Raw genomic sequence first — 16,244 nt, forward strand, 5'->3', positions numbered from 1 at the left:
ATGAGGTCGACCGGAACAGGCGTCGTGGTGCTCTCGTGCTCCGATCCACCCTTCAATCTATATCAAATCTTGGGGATCGATGCAACCTTAAGTAAGAAGTCTGTCCCTTCGCCTAGCCGTACCCCATCAACGGGCGTTACGGCTCATGGAGACAATGTTGATCAATGGCCATAGAAGTTACCATGGTCTGCAACGCTGGCGGCAGAGCATTTGACGCCATTCGCACTTTATCAGTCTTACAGACCATCGGAAACCCGGGCACAATCATTGTTATGCATCACACCGGTAAGTTAGTAATCAGTCTGGTCTGCTTGGGGGTGATGTAGTCCTGCGTAACATGGGAGTGGTCCTTTCCCCGAGGGGCTCACTGCTAATAATAGGCTCCAAATTGTGGCCTCAGCTATTACCATGATTCAGATATCAAGAGGGCCCTGCTCGAGTTGAATCCCGAAGCTAATGAGCTAATTGAATCTTCCAAATTCGGGGAGATTACTACCGGGTCAGTATCCAACACTTTAGCCATATTCCGAATGTTGACATCTACCCGTAGGATGGATGAGAGTATTAGAGCTGATATCGCATTTCTGAAAGCATCTCCGCTGGTCAAGAACACCACTCAGATTGTTGGCCTGGCGTACGACATCGAAAGCGGGGTGCTGAGGGAAGTTGATGTCAAGGAAAATAGGCTCCGAATGAGCTTCTGGTACCTTATGCCTATATCTAACGAGGACCGTACCTTAAGCACCAAACACGGCGACAACCATATGTGAAAAGTCCGTGACTCGAATATGTGTCTTCGGACACCATCTCGTATTCCATCCTCAAGACCCACATGATTTTCAATAGAAATAGCGGAAAGTAACTCTCAACTTTCACTTGGCGAACCGAGATACTCTACTTCGGGGAGGCGAGTCTGCTGCGCTGCCCGAGTACGAACAGTAGTAGCAGCGGGGATCGATATCCCTTGAACAAGGATTCTCGCTCGTTCCCCTCGTGCGCCAACCCAGATAGGTCTTCCCATGCGTCTTGGCCTTTATATGCTCTATGTAGAGCGGCTATGCTCGTTTCTCCTATGTTGGCCAATGCTGATGCTCTATGACAAGTGCTCCACGAGGATGTGTTGATCCGAGAGAGAAGGTCCCACATCGCAAACGGTGGTTACATTGCTAGTGCTCCTCTGCCGATGTCAGAATATGACTACTCCTGCCTCGAGAAAGAACAAATCGACTGCTACTAAACTAGGGCTAGTATATAATCATGATGAGAGTCTTGATTTGCCGTCGATCGAGGCTACGCTGGGAATGTAGCTGTGACGAGCGTCTTGCAAAGTATCTCTGGATCCGAGGAGGGGTTTTCTTGCCTCCGATGGAAATTTGGATATAATCAATCTTCTCTATCAGTCATCTCGACAAGAGAGCCATTTTGAAAAGGTGTCTTGAAGTTATCTGCTGGTGATAGAGCTTCCTACGTATTCAGCAGCAGTTTCCAAAGTCGTGTGATGCATTCACCTCCATTTCTTTTCGTGAGCAGCTCACCTTCATCGTCAACGAGCCAGGAAGATAGAAGTCGGCATAAGAGACTGGTTCAACGTCACGTCCAAATCCGCTCGATCATCTCTCGTGTCGCTGCATCAGAACCTCACAAGAGTCCAGCCTCTCCAAGTTTCATCTTCGCCCACGCTGAAAAACCATTGATGGCCGAGAAAAGCGAAGCTAGCCACAATGTAGAGAATCGACTAAGCACAGAAGCTAATGTTGCCCTGTTCCAAGAGAGTGTTCTAAAACCAGGCCAGTGCAAGACTGTCGCATGCGATGAATGCACGAAATTCAACGTCCAAGGCCAATGCAGCTTATTTCCACCGCTGGCGGATTCATGCAACCCAAAGCCTCGTCATTCGATTTCTCAGCCATCTCCAATTGTTCTGGGCGATCAAGAGTACCAATATCTGCAATATTACCTGGCCGTGGCGCATGAAAGTCTGTTTTGTTCGGCGGGACTGGGTTTATCGGAACGAAGCGCACCTCTTCTGAAGAGTGCAGCGTTCATGGTGCAAGGTTGTCTAAGGAACGACCTTTTGATATACTCGTTGCTGGCAAACATGTCGACGATCCTGCCAAAAATAGAGCAGGAGTCTTCCGTACATAACAGTATCTACTACTGTTACAAGGCCATAGAAGCTCTAAGGCACCGGCTAGGGACTTCTATTCCACCTGACGAACTTGTCATTGTCAGCTTATGGAATCTAATCAGCGCAGAAGCTAATCGCGGCGACGTTGACGCTGCTCTTACCCACCTCAAAGGGGCCAGGGCGGTCTTTATTCACCTTCAGGAGTCTGGCAACCCTCCAGGCCCACCATATGTTGCACTCATCCGAGCTTGCGGGTCACACGTCGCCGCGGCCTCGTTGTTGGGTAAACATGGCTCGACCAGTGCGGGGCGCTTTGGATGAAATGTAGACGGCTGTTGAGAACTTAAAACATAGTAGCAACCGGTTGGGGCTCGATATAACAAGTCTGAGAATTTGAGGGACAGGATCTGACAGAAGCCATGCTCACTCCATCTTTAACGAGTGTAAGGTCTGCAAATACTTTGCTGTAGATTTCGTATCAATGATCACGAGTCTTCAGGATTACCCGCCGCAGTCTAGTGGGGTGCATACCTGCGGCAAACCACCGTTTGCTGAAATTTGCGAGGATCTTGAAGAGAGAAGTGACTCTCTCTTTGCAGAATATCTCGTTGGTTCGCTTCCATGCTCGATATTGGATCATGGCTGCTTGGTAAAGCGAAAGTGGTATGAGCGGCGACATGTTGCGAATGTCTATGCTTTCAGGGTCTGCAAACAAGTGTCTTGAGAAATCTACCAGTCGAATCGCTGCCGACTCGATGCAGTCCAATATGCGAAGCTTTCCCAGGTCTTCGTCGTTGTATTGCTTCATGGCTGCGTCGTACAAGTTGAAAAGAGCGCTTCCCAAAGTCAGACGAGAACTCGGATCATCGAGGGCTGTTACCTTGTACATATCGCCAGGGCTGCGCAGTACTGGCCGTACTTGGAATCCTCTTCCATAAGTAGAGGCATGAAAGCTTTGAGCGTGCGTTCAAGCTGTAGCTCCTCACTTGCATGGAAATTTCGATCCGACGTTGGATCAAGTACATGTCTGAGGACGCGGCCCACAAGGTATGATATTTGGCATTCGCGCGCAAATTGACCCATTGTGATATCAGAGGAGGTACCTAAAGTATGATGAACCAAGGTAGGTACCACATTCTCAGACCAGTTACCGTCATCGAACGGGAGCAGGACATCAGTTCTAGGATCCTCGGTCGCAAACAGAGCATCGTTGTTGCACAGGTTGATGAATCTATAGTGTCAGATACGATGGAGCACCGGTCCAAGAGGCCTTGACTTTACCTGTCCAAGTTAAACACTGCCCACCACACCCGTCTTCGCTCTTCTTCATCGAGAGTATGTTGAGTCGTCACCGGGGTCGACCACTGGTTGTGGAGACCAAGGGTGCGTGCGGCTTGTGCACAGGCTGCGATAGAGATTGATGCGGCCGGAAACAAGCCATGTCCAATCTCGTAGAATACAATGAGAAGTCTGCACTGGCACATTTCCAGTGACAGATAGTCTGTTGCTTCAAGTAAACTGATAATGTTCTTCACAGTAATGTAGAGCGATGACTGCATATTCTGAGCCTGTAATGGCGGATGCTGCAAAATAAGACGCGTGCATAAACATAGGGCAGTAAAGTCGGCGGGTGTGCTTGTAAATGGGAATCCCAAAAGAAGGCGCTCCTGGAATCGGCGATTTGAAATGATTGGTAGGCGTTTCGACACGGTAGCGAAGTAGGATGTTGCGGTCGAACGCCATTCTTCAGGCGAAGCGACTACATGTCGTGCTTGATTGAGTACAAGGGCGTCGATTTCCGAGCGCCGGAAGGCCGACCCGAGTGACAATGAATCGCCAAAGATGAGCCTAGGGGCTTCTGGGCCGGGGACCGAGTGTGAGTCTGTCTGTGCACCAGTAAAGGAACCTGCTGAGTTGCTCTCCTCGTAAACGCAAACACGGCCGGACCTAACAGACCGCAAAGGCTTAGCCTGCGCCGCACCAGGCGCATATCAGTCACAAACCTGACACAGGTGGTGCATGACGGGTAGCCTCTATCACATTTTCGTTTACGGACACTGCATGATGCACAGGCATTTGTAGAGAAGGATGGAGGTATAGCTGAAGTCATGATACTCGATTGGATTGCGGTGGTGAGGGTCGAAGGACCGGGAAAGACTCAGGATTGCAACTTTAGCTGGGACTTCACCTGCAACTTGGCACAATCGTAAATTCGCCTAATACTTGGCAGAATTTAGATACCAAAATCCTATAGATTGGTAAGCGTTCAAAATTTTAAGAAAATCTCGCAAACTAATCGTATTATTGCCTGTCCTATATACAGTAGGGAGCTAGCGATAATATTCCGAATAATAAATAAATTGTAACTGCACGGTAAATAGAGATGTTGCGGTAAAGCTGGATTAAGTCTATAGTTTATCACCAAAAAAAATTTGGCTCACCCGTAAGAGCCCTAGGCCACTCCAATTTTTAAGGTACGTCAGTATCTTAATAATCTATAGTTTTGCAGCAATCGTCAGGAAACCCATCCAGCGAGCAATATTCTTCTATTCAGTCAATAGTAGAGTCTCCCCACTTACAGGTGAGCTTCGGGCTTGCGTATTGTAGGTAGTGATAACGGAGGAGCCCATTCTTTGAAGCCATCCTTCACAGCCAAATCTTTGGGGATCTCAGTCTAGAGGCTTTCTCTCGGAACGCGCTCTTTGCCAATCTCTACAATCTCTCCATTCGAAGTGGGAAAGGGGTAGGGGTTAGAAGAGGCCTGGTGACTTCACTTTCACAACCTTCATCACCGACACTATCGGCTATACATTTGGCCTCCATACGTATTATCCTTCTACCAACCCATTTCTTGACGTGCACCTCCGACCAGGTGGATTTGGACGCGATTTGTGCTCAAAGGAACATAAACCATTGCCCAATCTTGATTTTCACGGTGATGGAGTTCCCCGATGTAGTAATCCTAGTATTTGGCCTTCCTGGCGTGGTTTGACACAAGCTTACAAGATGATGGAACCTCATTTTTCGACGCGGTCTAACGTTGTAAGCTGCGAGGATCAACCGCATTTGATATATCGAAGAACAAGGAATGTCGGATTCCAAAAAATTTCTTATAATTCCGTACTTAGTTCCGTGGATTTTTGTTTCTCGCGAATACTGTCCAGCTGAAACGCCGAATTCAAACTTCCGAGAAGAATTATATAACCCCGAGCAAGGATTCTAGCTATGTGAAATGATGGTCGAATGTGAGAGTCCGCTCATTTCCTCCGTTCTACTCTTGGAGCTCGACATAAATCTTCCTGTGCTTCCTGTAGCTCTCATAATGCCCACCCCTCACGAACCCACTGCCTCCGTCGATGAAGTCCCACAACGAGTCACGGACTCCTTCCTACGCAAATCTAGAATCCGATCTCTTCTCGAGCTCACGCGCCTCGACGACGATGTATGTCGGCAGAATTACGCCGGTAGCGGCACAGTCGACGACCCCTACATTGTCGATTACTTGCGCGACGACCTCCAAGACGCCTTGAATTTCTCCAAGGGACGGAAATGGGCCATTGCCATTTCCCAATCCCTTTGCACCTTTGCGGTGACCTTTGCCAGCTCGGTGTACGTCAGCGGCATCGCGGGCGTCATGCAGCGCTTTCACGTGTCTGAGGAGGTGGCCACACTGGGCTTGTCGCTCTTCGTGTTGGGGTTCGCTTTGGGACCATTGATCTGGGCGCCTCTGTCGGAGGTGTACGGGCGCAAGACTATCTTTGTGATTTCGTACACGGCGTACACGGCGTTTAGCGTGGCGGCGGCATGCGCGCCGAGCATCACAGCCTTGCTGGTTCTTCGCTTCTTTGCGAGCGCTTTTGGTTCATCGTCGATGACGAATACTGGGGGCGTTATTGCGGACATGTTCAGCAAGGCGGAGCGCGGACTCGCCACGGGATTGTTCGTCACGGCGCCCTTTCTGGGGCCTGCCCTTGGTAGGTCGTCGATTTCCTTCTTCCATGTAACCTTTTTTGCCATTGTTGCTCTTGTACACTTGCTAATTCATTTCAATTCCTTTCAGGTCCCATTGCAGGTGATTTTCTTGACGAGACCCAGGGCTGGCGCTGGATTCTTGGATTGATTGCCATACTGGGTGGTGTGATCTGGATTGCCACAATGCTTGCCACCCGCGAAACATACGCGCCGTTCATTCTGCGATGTCGAGCCAAGTCCCTCTCTCGGATGATGGGGAAAGTATATGTATCCCGGCTCGATGCGGCGCAGACGCCCAAAACACTCTCGCAGGAGCTCTTGGTCTCTTTCACGCGCCCCTTGATCCTTCTGTTCCGCGAACCCATTGTGTTGCTGACGTCAATGTACATCTCTATCGTCTACGGCACACTGTACATGTTCTTTGCTGGGATTCCCATCGTCTTCCAAGATGCCCGAGGCTGGAGCCAGGGCACCGCCGGACTTCTGTTTGTCGGCGTCGCTATTGGCGTCTGTCTTGCCACGCTTGCGGCCGGAGTGGACAACAAGCGCTACGTGCGCCTGTGCGCTGCAGTCGAGGCAGAGGGGTGCGCAGTCGAACCAGAAGCCAGACTAAGCACCGCCATGGCAGGCTCTATTGTCCTTCCGATTGGTCTCTTCCTGTTTGCGTGGACGACGTATCCGTCGGTGCATTGGATCGCGCCCATTATTGGCGCCACACTGTTTTCATGCGGTCTTGTCATGGTCTTCATCTCGCTGATGAGCTATTTGGTCGACTCTTGTATGTTTCAATCTTTACCCCGGAATCCTCTGCAAAATTGCACGTACTCACTTCTGTATAGATGTCGTCTATGCTGCCTCTGTGCTAGCGGCCAACTCAGTGCTTCGATCCTTGTTTGGCACCGCATTTCCGCTGTTTACGACCCAAATGTACGAGAATCTCGGAAATCAATGGGCGAGCTCCATTCCTGCATTCCTGGTGCTTGGATGCCTGCCTTTCCCGTTTCTATTCCACAAATACGGTCCGCAAATACGCTCCAGATGTAAGTATGCTTCCGAGGCGGCAAAGGTACTGGAAATGATGCGTCGTCGGCACGTTCTCGTCACCAGGGTCGAGCAAAATGAGCAAGGGAAGGAAGCTGAATAGGTTGATTCAGCAGAGGCTGGTCCTGACAGTACTATCAGCGCTCCGCGATACGTAATAGGCCGTGCGGGTTTCAAAGATAGACGGAAACTATGTGAAATACAGATTTAATATCATGGTATATAATGGACACTGCCTCAGATAATGCATGTGCCTTAAGGGCGCCTGTTCTTGGAAAGCCAATGTCAATATCGCCCCGTAACATCCAGTTGCCCGATCTGCCACTCGTCCAAGAAATCGAATCCTAGGAAATCCACATCAAACAACGGATTACTTTCACGCTGCTCTAAGTGAGGCGAAACTCCGCCGACCTGTGTGCGCGGCGAAGCCTGGGCATCCGTCAAATCATTGCTTTGTGGGTGCGACTGTGCAGGTACCTGACCGAGATCGTTCGACGGAACCAAGTACAGATTTTTCTTGGAAAGAATCTCCTCGAATACCGGTAGCGCTCTTTTCAAGGCGGGTATTTCTTTCCCTTGGGTGAGAACAAGCATTGTCTGGCTGATGGATATCCGAGCCATGGAACGGACAAGATCTGTCTCGGTCGGATCGAGCGCCGATTCGATGTGCAGAGCGAGTAGTGCAGTTATGGTGGTCACGCTGATGAGGCCATTGTTAGTTCTATTGATGCGTTCCACAGAGCATGCCGAAAAAATGCGAAAATGGGAAGAAAGAGACAGCACTCACAAAGACATAGGAAAATCGTGAAGGGTGCCACTCGCCAATACCCTAATGGCAATCGTGTCCAACTCCAGAACAGCCGACCGAAGCCGCTGTTTGGCCCACTCGCTCCATTCCGTATGTCTGGACTGCTGCCAACAGCGTCGTATTAAGCGACACAAGACACACTCAAACCTGTAACTCATTGCTTGGATATTGAGATAGTACACATCAGTTCCAGTATTCCCACCCACGTGCATCCTGGTTACAAGAGACTTGCGCCATGCATCCAGTGGTTGCATCATTTGGCGAGGATCCTGCTGTGGCTTGATTGTCACAATGGACAAACATTTTCCAACTAAATAGAGTTAATCGTGGTCATAGGATTAGTTATAGTTTGAAAATAAAATGAAAATGGAATGAGAAAAGAGAATCAAAGAGAGCTAAGGCTCACATATTCGAGACAACTCGCAGTGGACAATGGGGTAGGCCTTTTGCTGAGGCGTGACAGCCGATAGCAAGCCGGATGATATTCCCGAGACATCCTCCGCTTCCCAGTCATCTTCTGTCCTAGGCTTGATCGCGGAGGTGTCTTCGAGAAGTCGTGAGCGTCTGGTATTAACAAAGACATGGAAAATGTCCAAAAACTACGTAGCCATAGTAAGTATAAAGCAGAAATAACAGAACACGGTGGGCGAAAAAAGGGACGTACGTGGAGAGCCCACCAGATCCTTCTGTACACCTTCAAGACTTTGCGGGGTTTATCTTCTTGAATACATCTGTTAGAGAGCTCCCAGGCAGTTAGTACACGCAATTTATGGCACAGATGTCACAGTCCAGGGTAGGAAACCCACGTGTTGCGTAGGTCAAGCTTGGTGGCCAGGCGGATTGCGTTGTGGAACCAGTAGCCAAAGTCCCAATCAGTGGGGTGGTCGAGGATCACCATGCACAAGATGATAGATCCCTGCAGAATCAACAACGGATCATCTTCGGCGGCAAAGTCGTGGAGCAGCTTAGCCTTAGAGAAGAACGACGCTTGTGCGGCTGAGCAGCTTGCAAAGCCGCAGGCAGATAGCACATCAGCCGACGCATGGAGACTGGCTGGTGTCAATATGGCGCGGAGTATAAACAAAGAGCAGTCGCCAGATTGATAGCCGCGAATGAAATCAGCTCTGTTGATTATCGGAGCAAAAGGGTAGACGTGGTCAAAGTATGTCTTAATGAGTGCATCTCTGTTGGTTTTGCCTGTGAGCAGAGTGGAGACGAAAACATGATGAGGATGGAAAAGGGACGATTCTCTCACAAATGATGGGGATGGGGTAGATCAAAGACACCCTTCTTCATAAGGTATTCATTGTCAATATCATCCAATTGGCGTAGCTTGGTCCATCGACAGTTCCGAGGAGTGAAACTGCCTTCCAGTCTTGACCGGTGGGGAGTATTGGGAAGGGTGTGATATCTACTACTTTCTGAGGTTTCTTCCACTGCGTCCTTTAGGATATTGAGGTAGAGCAAATCTGGCTCAGTTCGACGTATGCTTTGTCGGTCCAGGGAAAGAGACGATTGTTCTGACTCATTATCAAATGGGGTATTATTGGATATAGCCGGGACATCCGTAGTCTGTCGCTAGTTAGTGGGCATCCCAAATGATTATTCAAGGTGCAGAAGGAAATATGGAAAATAGAGATCTTTCGAATAATACTAATCCTCTAAAACATACTTGGCTAGAAGTTGGCAAAGGATGTACTGCTGTCCTATGAGCCCAAGTAATATTAGTACACACCCAACAAATCATGAGCTGTGAACTATCATATCACCAGCCAACTAACCTGGTCCGACCCTTTCGGGCAGGCAGTACGCATTCCTCGGCACATTGCCTGCTGGTACAGCTACTGCAGGGGAGGCCAATCACCGAAGCATCGCACTTTACCTTGCGTGCGCGGCAGGGTAAGCATGCCTTGTTGACTTTGAGGGCACGCTTCCTAGTTTCACCCGCCACCTGTGGCTCGCGACCAAAAGCAGAAGTATTCATTGAAGGGCAGGGCGGTATTTGCTGTAGCCTGCAATAGCGTGGGTGATCAGGATAGAAGGACCGGCGTGGAGTGACGGAGTTTTCCTTTATATTTTGAGAGTTCGGCATTTATACTTTAGGTGGCTCGGAAATTTTGTATATTGCCGAGCCTAGACCCACTATTAATCTTACCATTATTTCGCCGAAATACACCATGTTTGCCGTGACAGTAGTGTGATGTGGAAATTTACGTCCTTATAATCAGACATACTCGATTTTGACCTGAATACCGCCCAATTCGAGTGAGTGCCATACCTCGGCTATCTAGGTCCACCCGTCTGCTAATGATATTTCCAGAATCATCGCTACCGTTAAAGCCCATCTGAGGCACACATAGTGGCACATATCAGTCACTCACTTGGAGCGCACAAACAAGCCATTATCAGAGCCCGCATAGACGACCAGCAATACTCGCGTCAAGTGCGACAAAGGACAGGCTAATTTGCTCGAAAACATCGAAGGAAGCATGTGAGCTTGTTTGATAGGGCTGAGGTGATATTTTCAAGGGTATGAGTGAAGGTGCTACAGAACAGGCAGTCTCTTAATCGCTGCCTGGCCAGAAGCTTCCGTTCCCAGAATTTATACGATTTCACTGGCGAGAGGTACTCGAAAGACTTTATGGCACAGCTGATTGGTTGAAGGCCTTTGGCTTTTGCGAAGGTCTCAAGCAAAACTCCGCTTCGACCTCGTATTCGCTTGTGAGGCTGAGAGGCTGACCCACAGAACCGGCTCAATACGTGCACCGAGTGACTCCAAATTCTACCTGGTGATGACAGTCTCATCTATCTCTTTCTCCGAACGCGAACCAACTTACTGCGATCTCCAGGTTCGCCAATTCCGTTAGAGAAAAATCCACTTGTTTCTGTGCGGCATCTGTTATTCATATTCAGAATTGAATTTTCGAGTGGTTATTTACATGATACTCAAAGGCTTGATATGCTCAAACTGGTCAGGACAAGCTCCCTATGCCACGAGGATCAAGCTCATCAGGTGGACTCAGACCCTCTCAAAACTTGAATAAGGATTTTTCCATGAGATCTATGTGCTGACACCGCTGTCCATACTGCCTGCAAGCACCCGCCCATGCAGTGCCCCAGCGAGCCTGTAGTAGTCTCCGGAGTCCGGAGAAGCACTTTGGGCATTGGTAATCACGTGGATTAAGAAGGCTATGAGTGCTATCGAGGTATCGTACTTCAGACCACCATCGATGGCAATCGATACGCAGATCGTCAAGTCTTTGTAGGAATCAATCATCCTAGCAGAAATCAAATCATGGAGAAATACATTATTTTTAACAACTCGTCAATACTAAATCAATAATGAATACCTCAGATATTTCATTAATCACTGTTACTACGTGTCCTTCTCAACCGGAGTAGAACGACTCGTCAGGTCAATCGAAATAAGTTCTCTGAAGAGCTGACAAAGGGTTGATGCTTAGGGTCATCTGTGTCAACGTAAGCTAGCAATGTCCAGCAGAGCCAGAAGTAGAAGCAACACTTGGATAGACGACCTCGCTAATCATCTATCCAGGATTTCCTAGTATAAACCCGCTGCATTCGTTGACAATGAGCCACTTTCAACCCCCCTAGACCTTAAGACGTGCTGCAACGGTCGCTTTGCTTCTTTTCATAATGCTCACTGTTGGCGGAGGAGCCGTTGTGCCACAAAGGTTCGAGGGAATTGGAATAAAAGCGGTTGGACCGCTACCGATCTAGGATATCCACAGTTAGTATGGTTGTTTGACAGACTCACACTACAGTAGAGTATACAGTACATACCATGGTTGCAAGACTCTCACTCGCCACACTCGATGCTGCCGGCACACACTTGCCATAATAGTCAGCAGCCGCAGGCTGGACTCCTGTCTGACCCTCCAAACAACAAATAGGATCTTTGTTGGTTTCCCACAGCACCCAGCTCGTGTCTGCACACCGGCTGTCCAACGCAACTTGGAAGCCGCACCCGGCCTCCTCGGGACAACAGATGTTGGAATTGGTGTTCTGCTCAGTACCACACCAAGAGTTGTCCGGGCAGCAGGTGGCTTTGCCGCAACGGAAGGTGTTCTTGGGACATTCAGTGGGGATACTAAGGGCCCAGCCGCGATAGAGGGGGCTGGTGTCACGCTTGAGGTGGTGCGGAACTCCAACTGCACGTTCCTTAGAGCTAGCTCTGCAGTCTGCCAGACTGAAAAAGGAGAAGACCATGAAAGCCACGAAAGTGCATAGTGAAAGTTTGAGGGTCATGTTGCTTGAGCCAAATGTCCGGCGACTTGGCTGAAGAAGTGAGCAAGAGTTGATGAGGAAGTTTGGGGGATCGATAGGATCCAACGTGCTTTTACATAGCCCAAGTCCAGTAGACATACTTCCCGTTGCCAAAGATTGATTCGACTTTTGGAAGTTCGAGTTGAACCTCAGCTCGAAAGAAGCTGGTTACCTACTAGGTAAGTTTCGTGTTGTGGGATCCGCTTTAGGTACGGTGTTGAAACAGCGACCCTAGAGTGAGTCCCATGACACCCGAATCGCCTTTCGATGCACATTCCGATTGGGCTCAGCGCGATAGCTAGCTTTCCATGCATTTGCAAGTCTAGAACATCATTCGTGGTGGGAAGGAATGTTGTATCTTTGCCCGCTGTGGTACAATTCTTCCGCACGAGCGACCAATTTGTCGTTAGTAATTTGTATTCAATCCGCTTCATGATTAAGCCTTCGCCAATCCGGACCTTGGAAGGGGTTTCAAAGCTTCGCAAGGCTTTTGGGCATGATTCAGCTGACCTAGAACATGAGGCTGAAAGGGAAGGTTTCTGTCGTTTGATTGGTCAAGCCTTCCGGTCCTGCAGCATGACTGCCACAAGATACTTTGAGCTCGTATTGTGCCGCAAAGGTGAATTAGCCAAACCTTACAACCGAGAATAAACAACAGGCCAGTCAAACTAAATCCTTCGAAAAGATGAGTGGCGAATCTCAAGATTTCAAGGCGTTTAATTCTGGATCGATCAGGATACTTGTAGTTGATGGAGAGTGGCAGCGTGTCGCATGCGTGCTGATTTAAGCATCTATGATTGCAGACTTTTACGACGCAACATGATTTTTCCCAGTGGTGGTCGCCAGTCTCATGCAATGGATTGTCACTGTGCCTATTTTCGACCCAAAATTATTGTTTGAATTGTCTATAATGTGGTCGCAGCTCTAAGATTGGCTGCTGTAGAAAGGCCTGGGACTGAAAGCCATTTCGGCTGCGCCGATGTCGAAAACAGCCAATACGTTATTCAGGAACGTGTCACCAAGGATGTAGTGACCGACGGGGCCTGATTGAATGCCACTAATGCAGAGTCCACCAGGTATATCTTCATCGAGGATCAGGTCCACTGGATTGAGCTCAAACAGCGTTCCTCCGATCCGAATACCCATATCAGGGGCAGTGGCGTTGCAGTTCACAAGATAAAGTCCCTCTTCCACTCTGGCTGGGGGATCGAATAGGCCGTTGATGACTTTCGAATCTTGAGTCGGGACGTACATGAGGGTGGTCCCTGAGTCAACAATATATTGGTGGGAGGTAACATTGACGCCGTCGTAGACGAGGGTATCGATAGTGATTGTGTAGAACTGGAGTTCTGGGTGGGTAGGATCGATTAATTGTGGCTTGGACGGCTCAATAGGCTTCACCGTGAAGGATCCTGTGGCATTGATGATGGGGTCGTGAGGGTGTGGGATCCCGCCAATCGCGAGCATACCGCCTGGCGATGTATTGCGCGATGAACGTGAGAGTGCAAGGCTGAACATTGGCCGGGACAGCTGGTCAATGAAGATCGTGTTCAGGATGCTGGAATAAGGCATGTTGTTGCCGGTAATATTACCAGTGATTTCGTCGTTGGAGGAATTGGTTCCGGGAAATGCATTGGTAATGGACGAATAAGCCAGCCCGACAAGTCCGGAGGAAATGCCATCGCCAGACCAAGCAGCGAGCAAAGGAAGGGCGACTTCTTGATTTTTAATCTCGATTCCGGCGAATGTTACTCTCTCCAAGCCCAGGGTACCATATAGATATTCACCATCACCATAGCTAGTGTAGAAGTTCTCGTCGGGGATGTCAATAAAAGAATCGCCTGGGACATAGCCTGACGAGCCGAATCCACACGTCGAAGCCGGTAAGGTAGCATTAGTAGTCTGGTTGACACAAGTAAATCCGGCTTTGATAAGCCATGTATCCGAACTTCCAGTGTCAATGATTACCGGGAACTCTTGGGTGCCGAATGTAATGTTCGCTACAAAGGCGGAGCTAAAGTCGATGCTGGTCAAAGCTGCCTCCCCAAGCCGTAAAGCGTAGTTTCGCAGATGCCAGGAGCTGGTTTTGGCGTGGGTTTTGGCAGCCTGCAGTGCTGTGGTTTGGTGTGTGTGGAGATACTGACTGACCAAGGCACTTTTGATGGGGATGGCGACTCCGACAGTCTGGTGAGCTGCAAGGGAAATGAGAACTGAAATCTGCAGTAACCTCATGGTGGTGTGGAAGAGGCGGAAATGGGTAAGGAAAGGCTAATGCTTTGCTGACGAGGACAGAAACGCGGCACGAAACTACAAAGCTCGTCCTTTGGTGATAAAGTGTGGCCCGCTCAAGACAGAGAGACATTTACAAGGGAAATCAGGAGCATTTTTATAATATTGGTCCTGGTGATGACTGGTTGGAACGCCAGAATACGAAGCATCTCGATCGAAGGGTGACCAATCGAGGATTGTTGGTAGCTTCCACCTTTGAATAGTAGTTCCGTGTGCGTGACGCCTAGAATCGGCGCGCGTCAATGGTCGCCGGAGTCAAGGCATTGTCAGAGGCTCCAGCGTTCCGAACGTTGGACGTAATAATCAAAATGTGAGAAAATGTACCTGGTACTCCGTACGAAGTACTTGTAGTTCTTTAGGCCTTATCACGTGGCGACCAGTCTAGTTTAAGTCTCGAGACGCGTTATTAGTGGTCGGGAAACCTTCTGGGTCTGTCAAGTGGTTGCCAGCATCTTCAGCATGCCCGTTGCGTCAAGTCCGCACTCAACGAAGCCAACCTCCTTAACCACAACCATGTCATCCCATCCGAATTGGTCGCGATATACAAGCTGTTCGCCGCATGTTTTCGCTAATGGATATGATGCGGACCAGCTGTCTAGGGGCGCTTGCATCAATACTGCCCGCGTCACTTTCTGCCACGCAGATGTGCATGCAATCAAGTGTGTCCTCCACGAAGCAATCAGTGTCCGTTTTTCATATCTTAACCCACCATGGCCGATCTGGCTCAATGATTCAACAACTTGGTGCGAACTGATGGCCACCTCTCCCTCGTCAATGCTCGCAAAGATTAGGCTCTCGTTATATCTTCTCATCATATCGTCATAGAGCGGCTGGTCCCAACATTCCACTGGCGTCCAAGAGTGACTCAGTATATCAAAGCGACATCCCTTCGTTCTTGCTGACGCTTCCGTACCGCCACACCCATACTCGGCGTGCAGTGGCGTTAAGTCGCTGGTAGCAGTACTGAGCCTCGCTGTATCCTCGAGGGTTCGCGTCTCTTCGTCCGATACACCGAGAGCGAACCCAACGGCAAGGAGGACAAGAAACGCGACTGCTCCCAATGCTCCCGCATACACGACATCCCCAAACCGTCTCTGGCGGTGCTGCCGACATGACTTGGCCGATGCTGGCCCAATTTGTTCTTCATCCAAGCCTTCCACGCTATCCGCGTCGCCTTCCAGATCAATTTTCTTGAATCCATACGAGAGACTGTCGAAGTCGAATGGCGGCTCCATGTTCGCCACAAATAGGTGCTCCAATGATGTCGAACGTCCGTCGATAATAAGACCTGGTGGTTAATTAGCCAGGATGACTTCGAATATTGAGCAGACCACGTTGAGTTTGATTTCAAGTGAAATGGGCATGTGTCTTTGAAGAATACTACAGCAGATCAAAGCGTCCAAGTCGCGCACGACACGGTAGAGCACCTTCGACCCATGCCAGTCTGCAAACTGAAGGACCCTGCCAACCTTGGTTTTGTTCTTGAACACTGCAGCTTATCATGTGGAGCCACTAAGCCGCGCGTTTCGCTCTGGGCTATATAGTGCAGGCACAAAATTAAAGTTACAAAGCTTTAATCCCTGACACGTCTGCTAAGATATTGTGGTAACGTCTTGCGAGCTAAAGGATCGTATCTGTGATCTTCAGTCTTTCGCACCAAGAGTATTTCATACTTCCTTGTTCTACAGGGAGTCTCGAATACCAGGCCACCTATCATCC

General features: G+C 49.3%; 7 protein-coding genes across 9 annotated transcripts; 3 read left to right on the forward strand and 4 right to left on the reverse strand.

The window, feature by feature from the left end:
* PV07_02388 (uncharacterized protein) lies at positions 1-770 on the forward strand (the record flags this gene model as incomplete). Its single annotated transcript, XM_016388992.1, has 4 exons — positions 1-91; positions 175-285; positions 418-499; positions 551-770. The coding sequence occupies 4 exons, from the start codon at positions 1-3 to the stop codon at positions 768-770; spliced, it is 504 nt and encodes a 167-aa protein (XP_016255920.1).
* Positions 771-2,098: 1,328 nt separating this feature from the next.
* PV07_02389 (uncharacterized protein) lies at positions 2,099-2,449 on the forward strand (the record flags this gene model as incomplete). The annotated part of the gene is made up of 1 exon (XM_016388993.1): positions 2,099-2,449. One exon carries the CDS (start codon positions 2,099-2,101, stop codon positions 2,447-2,449), a length of 351 nt encoding a protein of 116 aa, XP_016255921.1.
* Positions 2,450-2,551: 102 nt separating this feature from the next.
* PV07_02390 (uncharacterized protein) lies at positions 2,552-3,687 on the reverse strand (the record flags this gene model as incomplete). Its single annotated transcript, XM_016388994.1, has 5 exons — positions 2,552-2,592; positions 2,660-2,964; positions 3,009-3,231; positions 3,280-3,359; positions 3,410-3,687. 5 exons carry the CDS (start codon positions 3,685-3,687, stop codon positions 2,552-2,554), a joined length of 927 nt encoding a protein of 308 aa, XP_016255922.1.
* A 1,763-nt stretch (positions 3,688-5,450) lies between these two features.
* PV07_02391 (uncharacterized protein) lies at positions 5,451-7,390 on the forward strand (the record flags this gene model as incomplete). The annotated part of the gene is made up of 3 exons (XM_016388995.1): positions 5,451-6,102; positions 6,189-6,878; positions 6,940-7,390. The coding sequence occupies 3 exons, from the start codon at positions 5,451-5,453 to the stop codon at positions 7,242-7,244; spliced, it is 1,647 nt and encodes a 548-aa protein (XP_016255923.1). The 3' UTR covers positions 7,245-7,390.
* A 5-nt stretch (positions 7,391-7,395) lies between these two features.
* Positions 7,396-10,002, reverse strand: PV07_02392. Of its 3 annotated transcripts, none has more exons than XM_016388998.1 (7): positions 9,731-10,002; positions 9,622-9,655; positions 8,756-9,521; positions 8,614-8,680; positions 8,356-8,548; positions 7,929-8,259; positions 7,396-7,841 (listed from the first exon to the last, which is right to left on the reverse strand). In XM_016388998.1, the coding sequence occupies exons 3-7, from the start codon at positions 8,845-8,847 to the stop codon at positions 7,427-7,429; spliced, it is 1,098 nt and encodes a 365-aa protein (XP_016255926.1). In that variant the 5' UTR covers positions 8,848-9,521; positions 9,622-9,655; positions 9,731-10,002; the 3' UTR covers positions 7,396-7,426. The 3 variants fall into 3 exon arrangements, with proteins under 3 accessions (XP_016255926.1, XP_016255924.1, XP_016255925.1); XM_016388996.1 differs by having other exon boundaries at positions 8,756-9,133; positions 9,205-9,655; XM_016388997.1 differs by having other exon boundaries at positions 8,756-9,655.
* A 1,558-nt stretch (positions 10,003-11,560) lies between these two features.
* On the reverse strand, positions 11,561-12,218 carry PV07_02393 (uncharacterized protein; the record flags this gene model as incomplete). The annotated part of the gene is made up of 2 exons (XM_016388999.1): positions 11,561-11,686; positions 11,754-12,218. The coding sequence occupies 2 exons, from the start codon at positions 12,216-12,218 to the stop codon at positions 11,561-11,563; spliced, it is 591 nt and encodes a 196-aa protein (XP_016255927.1).
* Positions 12,219-14,959: 2,741 nt separating this feature from the next.
* Positions 14,960-15,760, reverse strand: PV07_02394 (uncharacterized protein; the record flags this gene model as incomplete). Its single annotated transcript, XM_016389000.1, has 2 exons — positions 14,960-15,372; positions 15,439-15,760. The coding sequence occupies 2 exons, from the start codon at positions 15,758-15,760 to the stop codon at positions 14,960-14,962; spliced, it is 735 nt and encodes a 244-aa protein (XP_016255928.1).
* Positions 15,761-16,244: the final 484 nt, after the last annotated feature.

The sequence above is a fragment of the Cladophialophora immunda genome (assembly GCF_000835495.1).
Source record: "Cladophialophora immunda strain CBS 83496 unplaced genomic scaffold supercont1.1, whole genome shotgun sequence".
Classification (NCBI taxonomy): Eukaryota; Fungi; Ascomycota; class Eurotiomycetes; order Chaetothyriales; family Herpotrichiellaceae; genus Cladophialophora; species Cladophialophora immunda.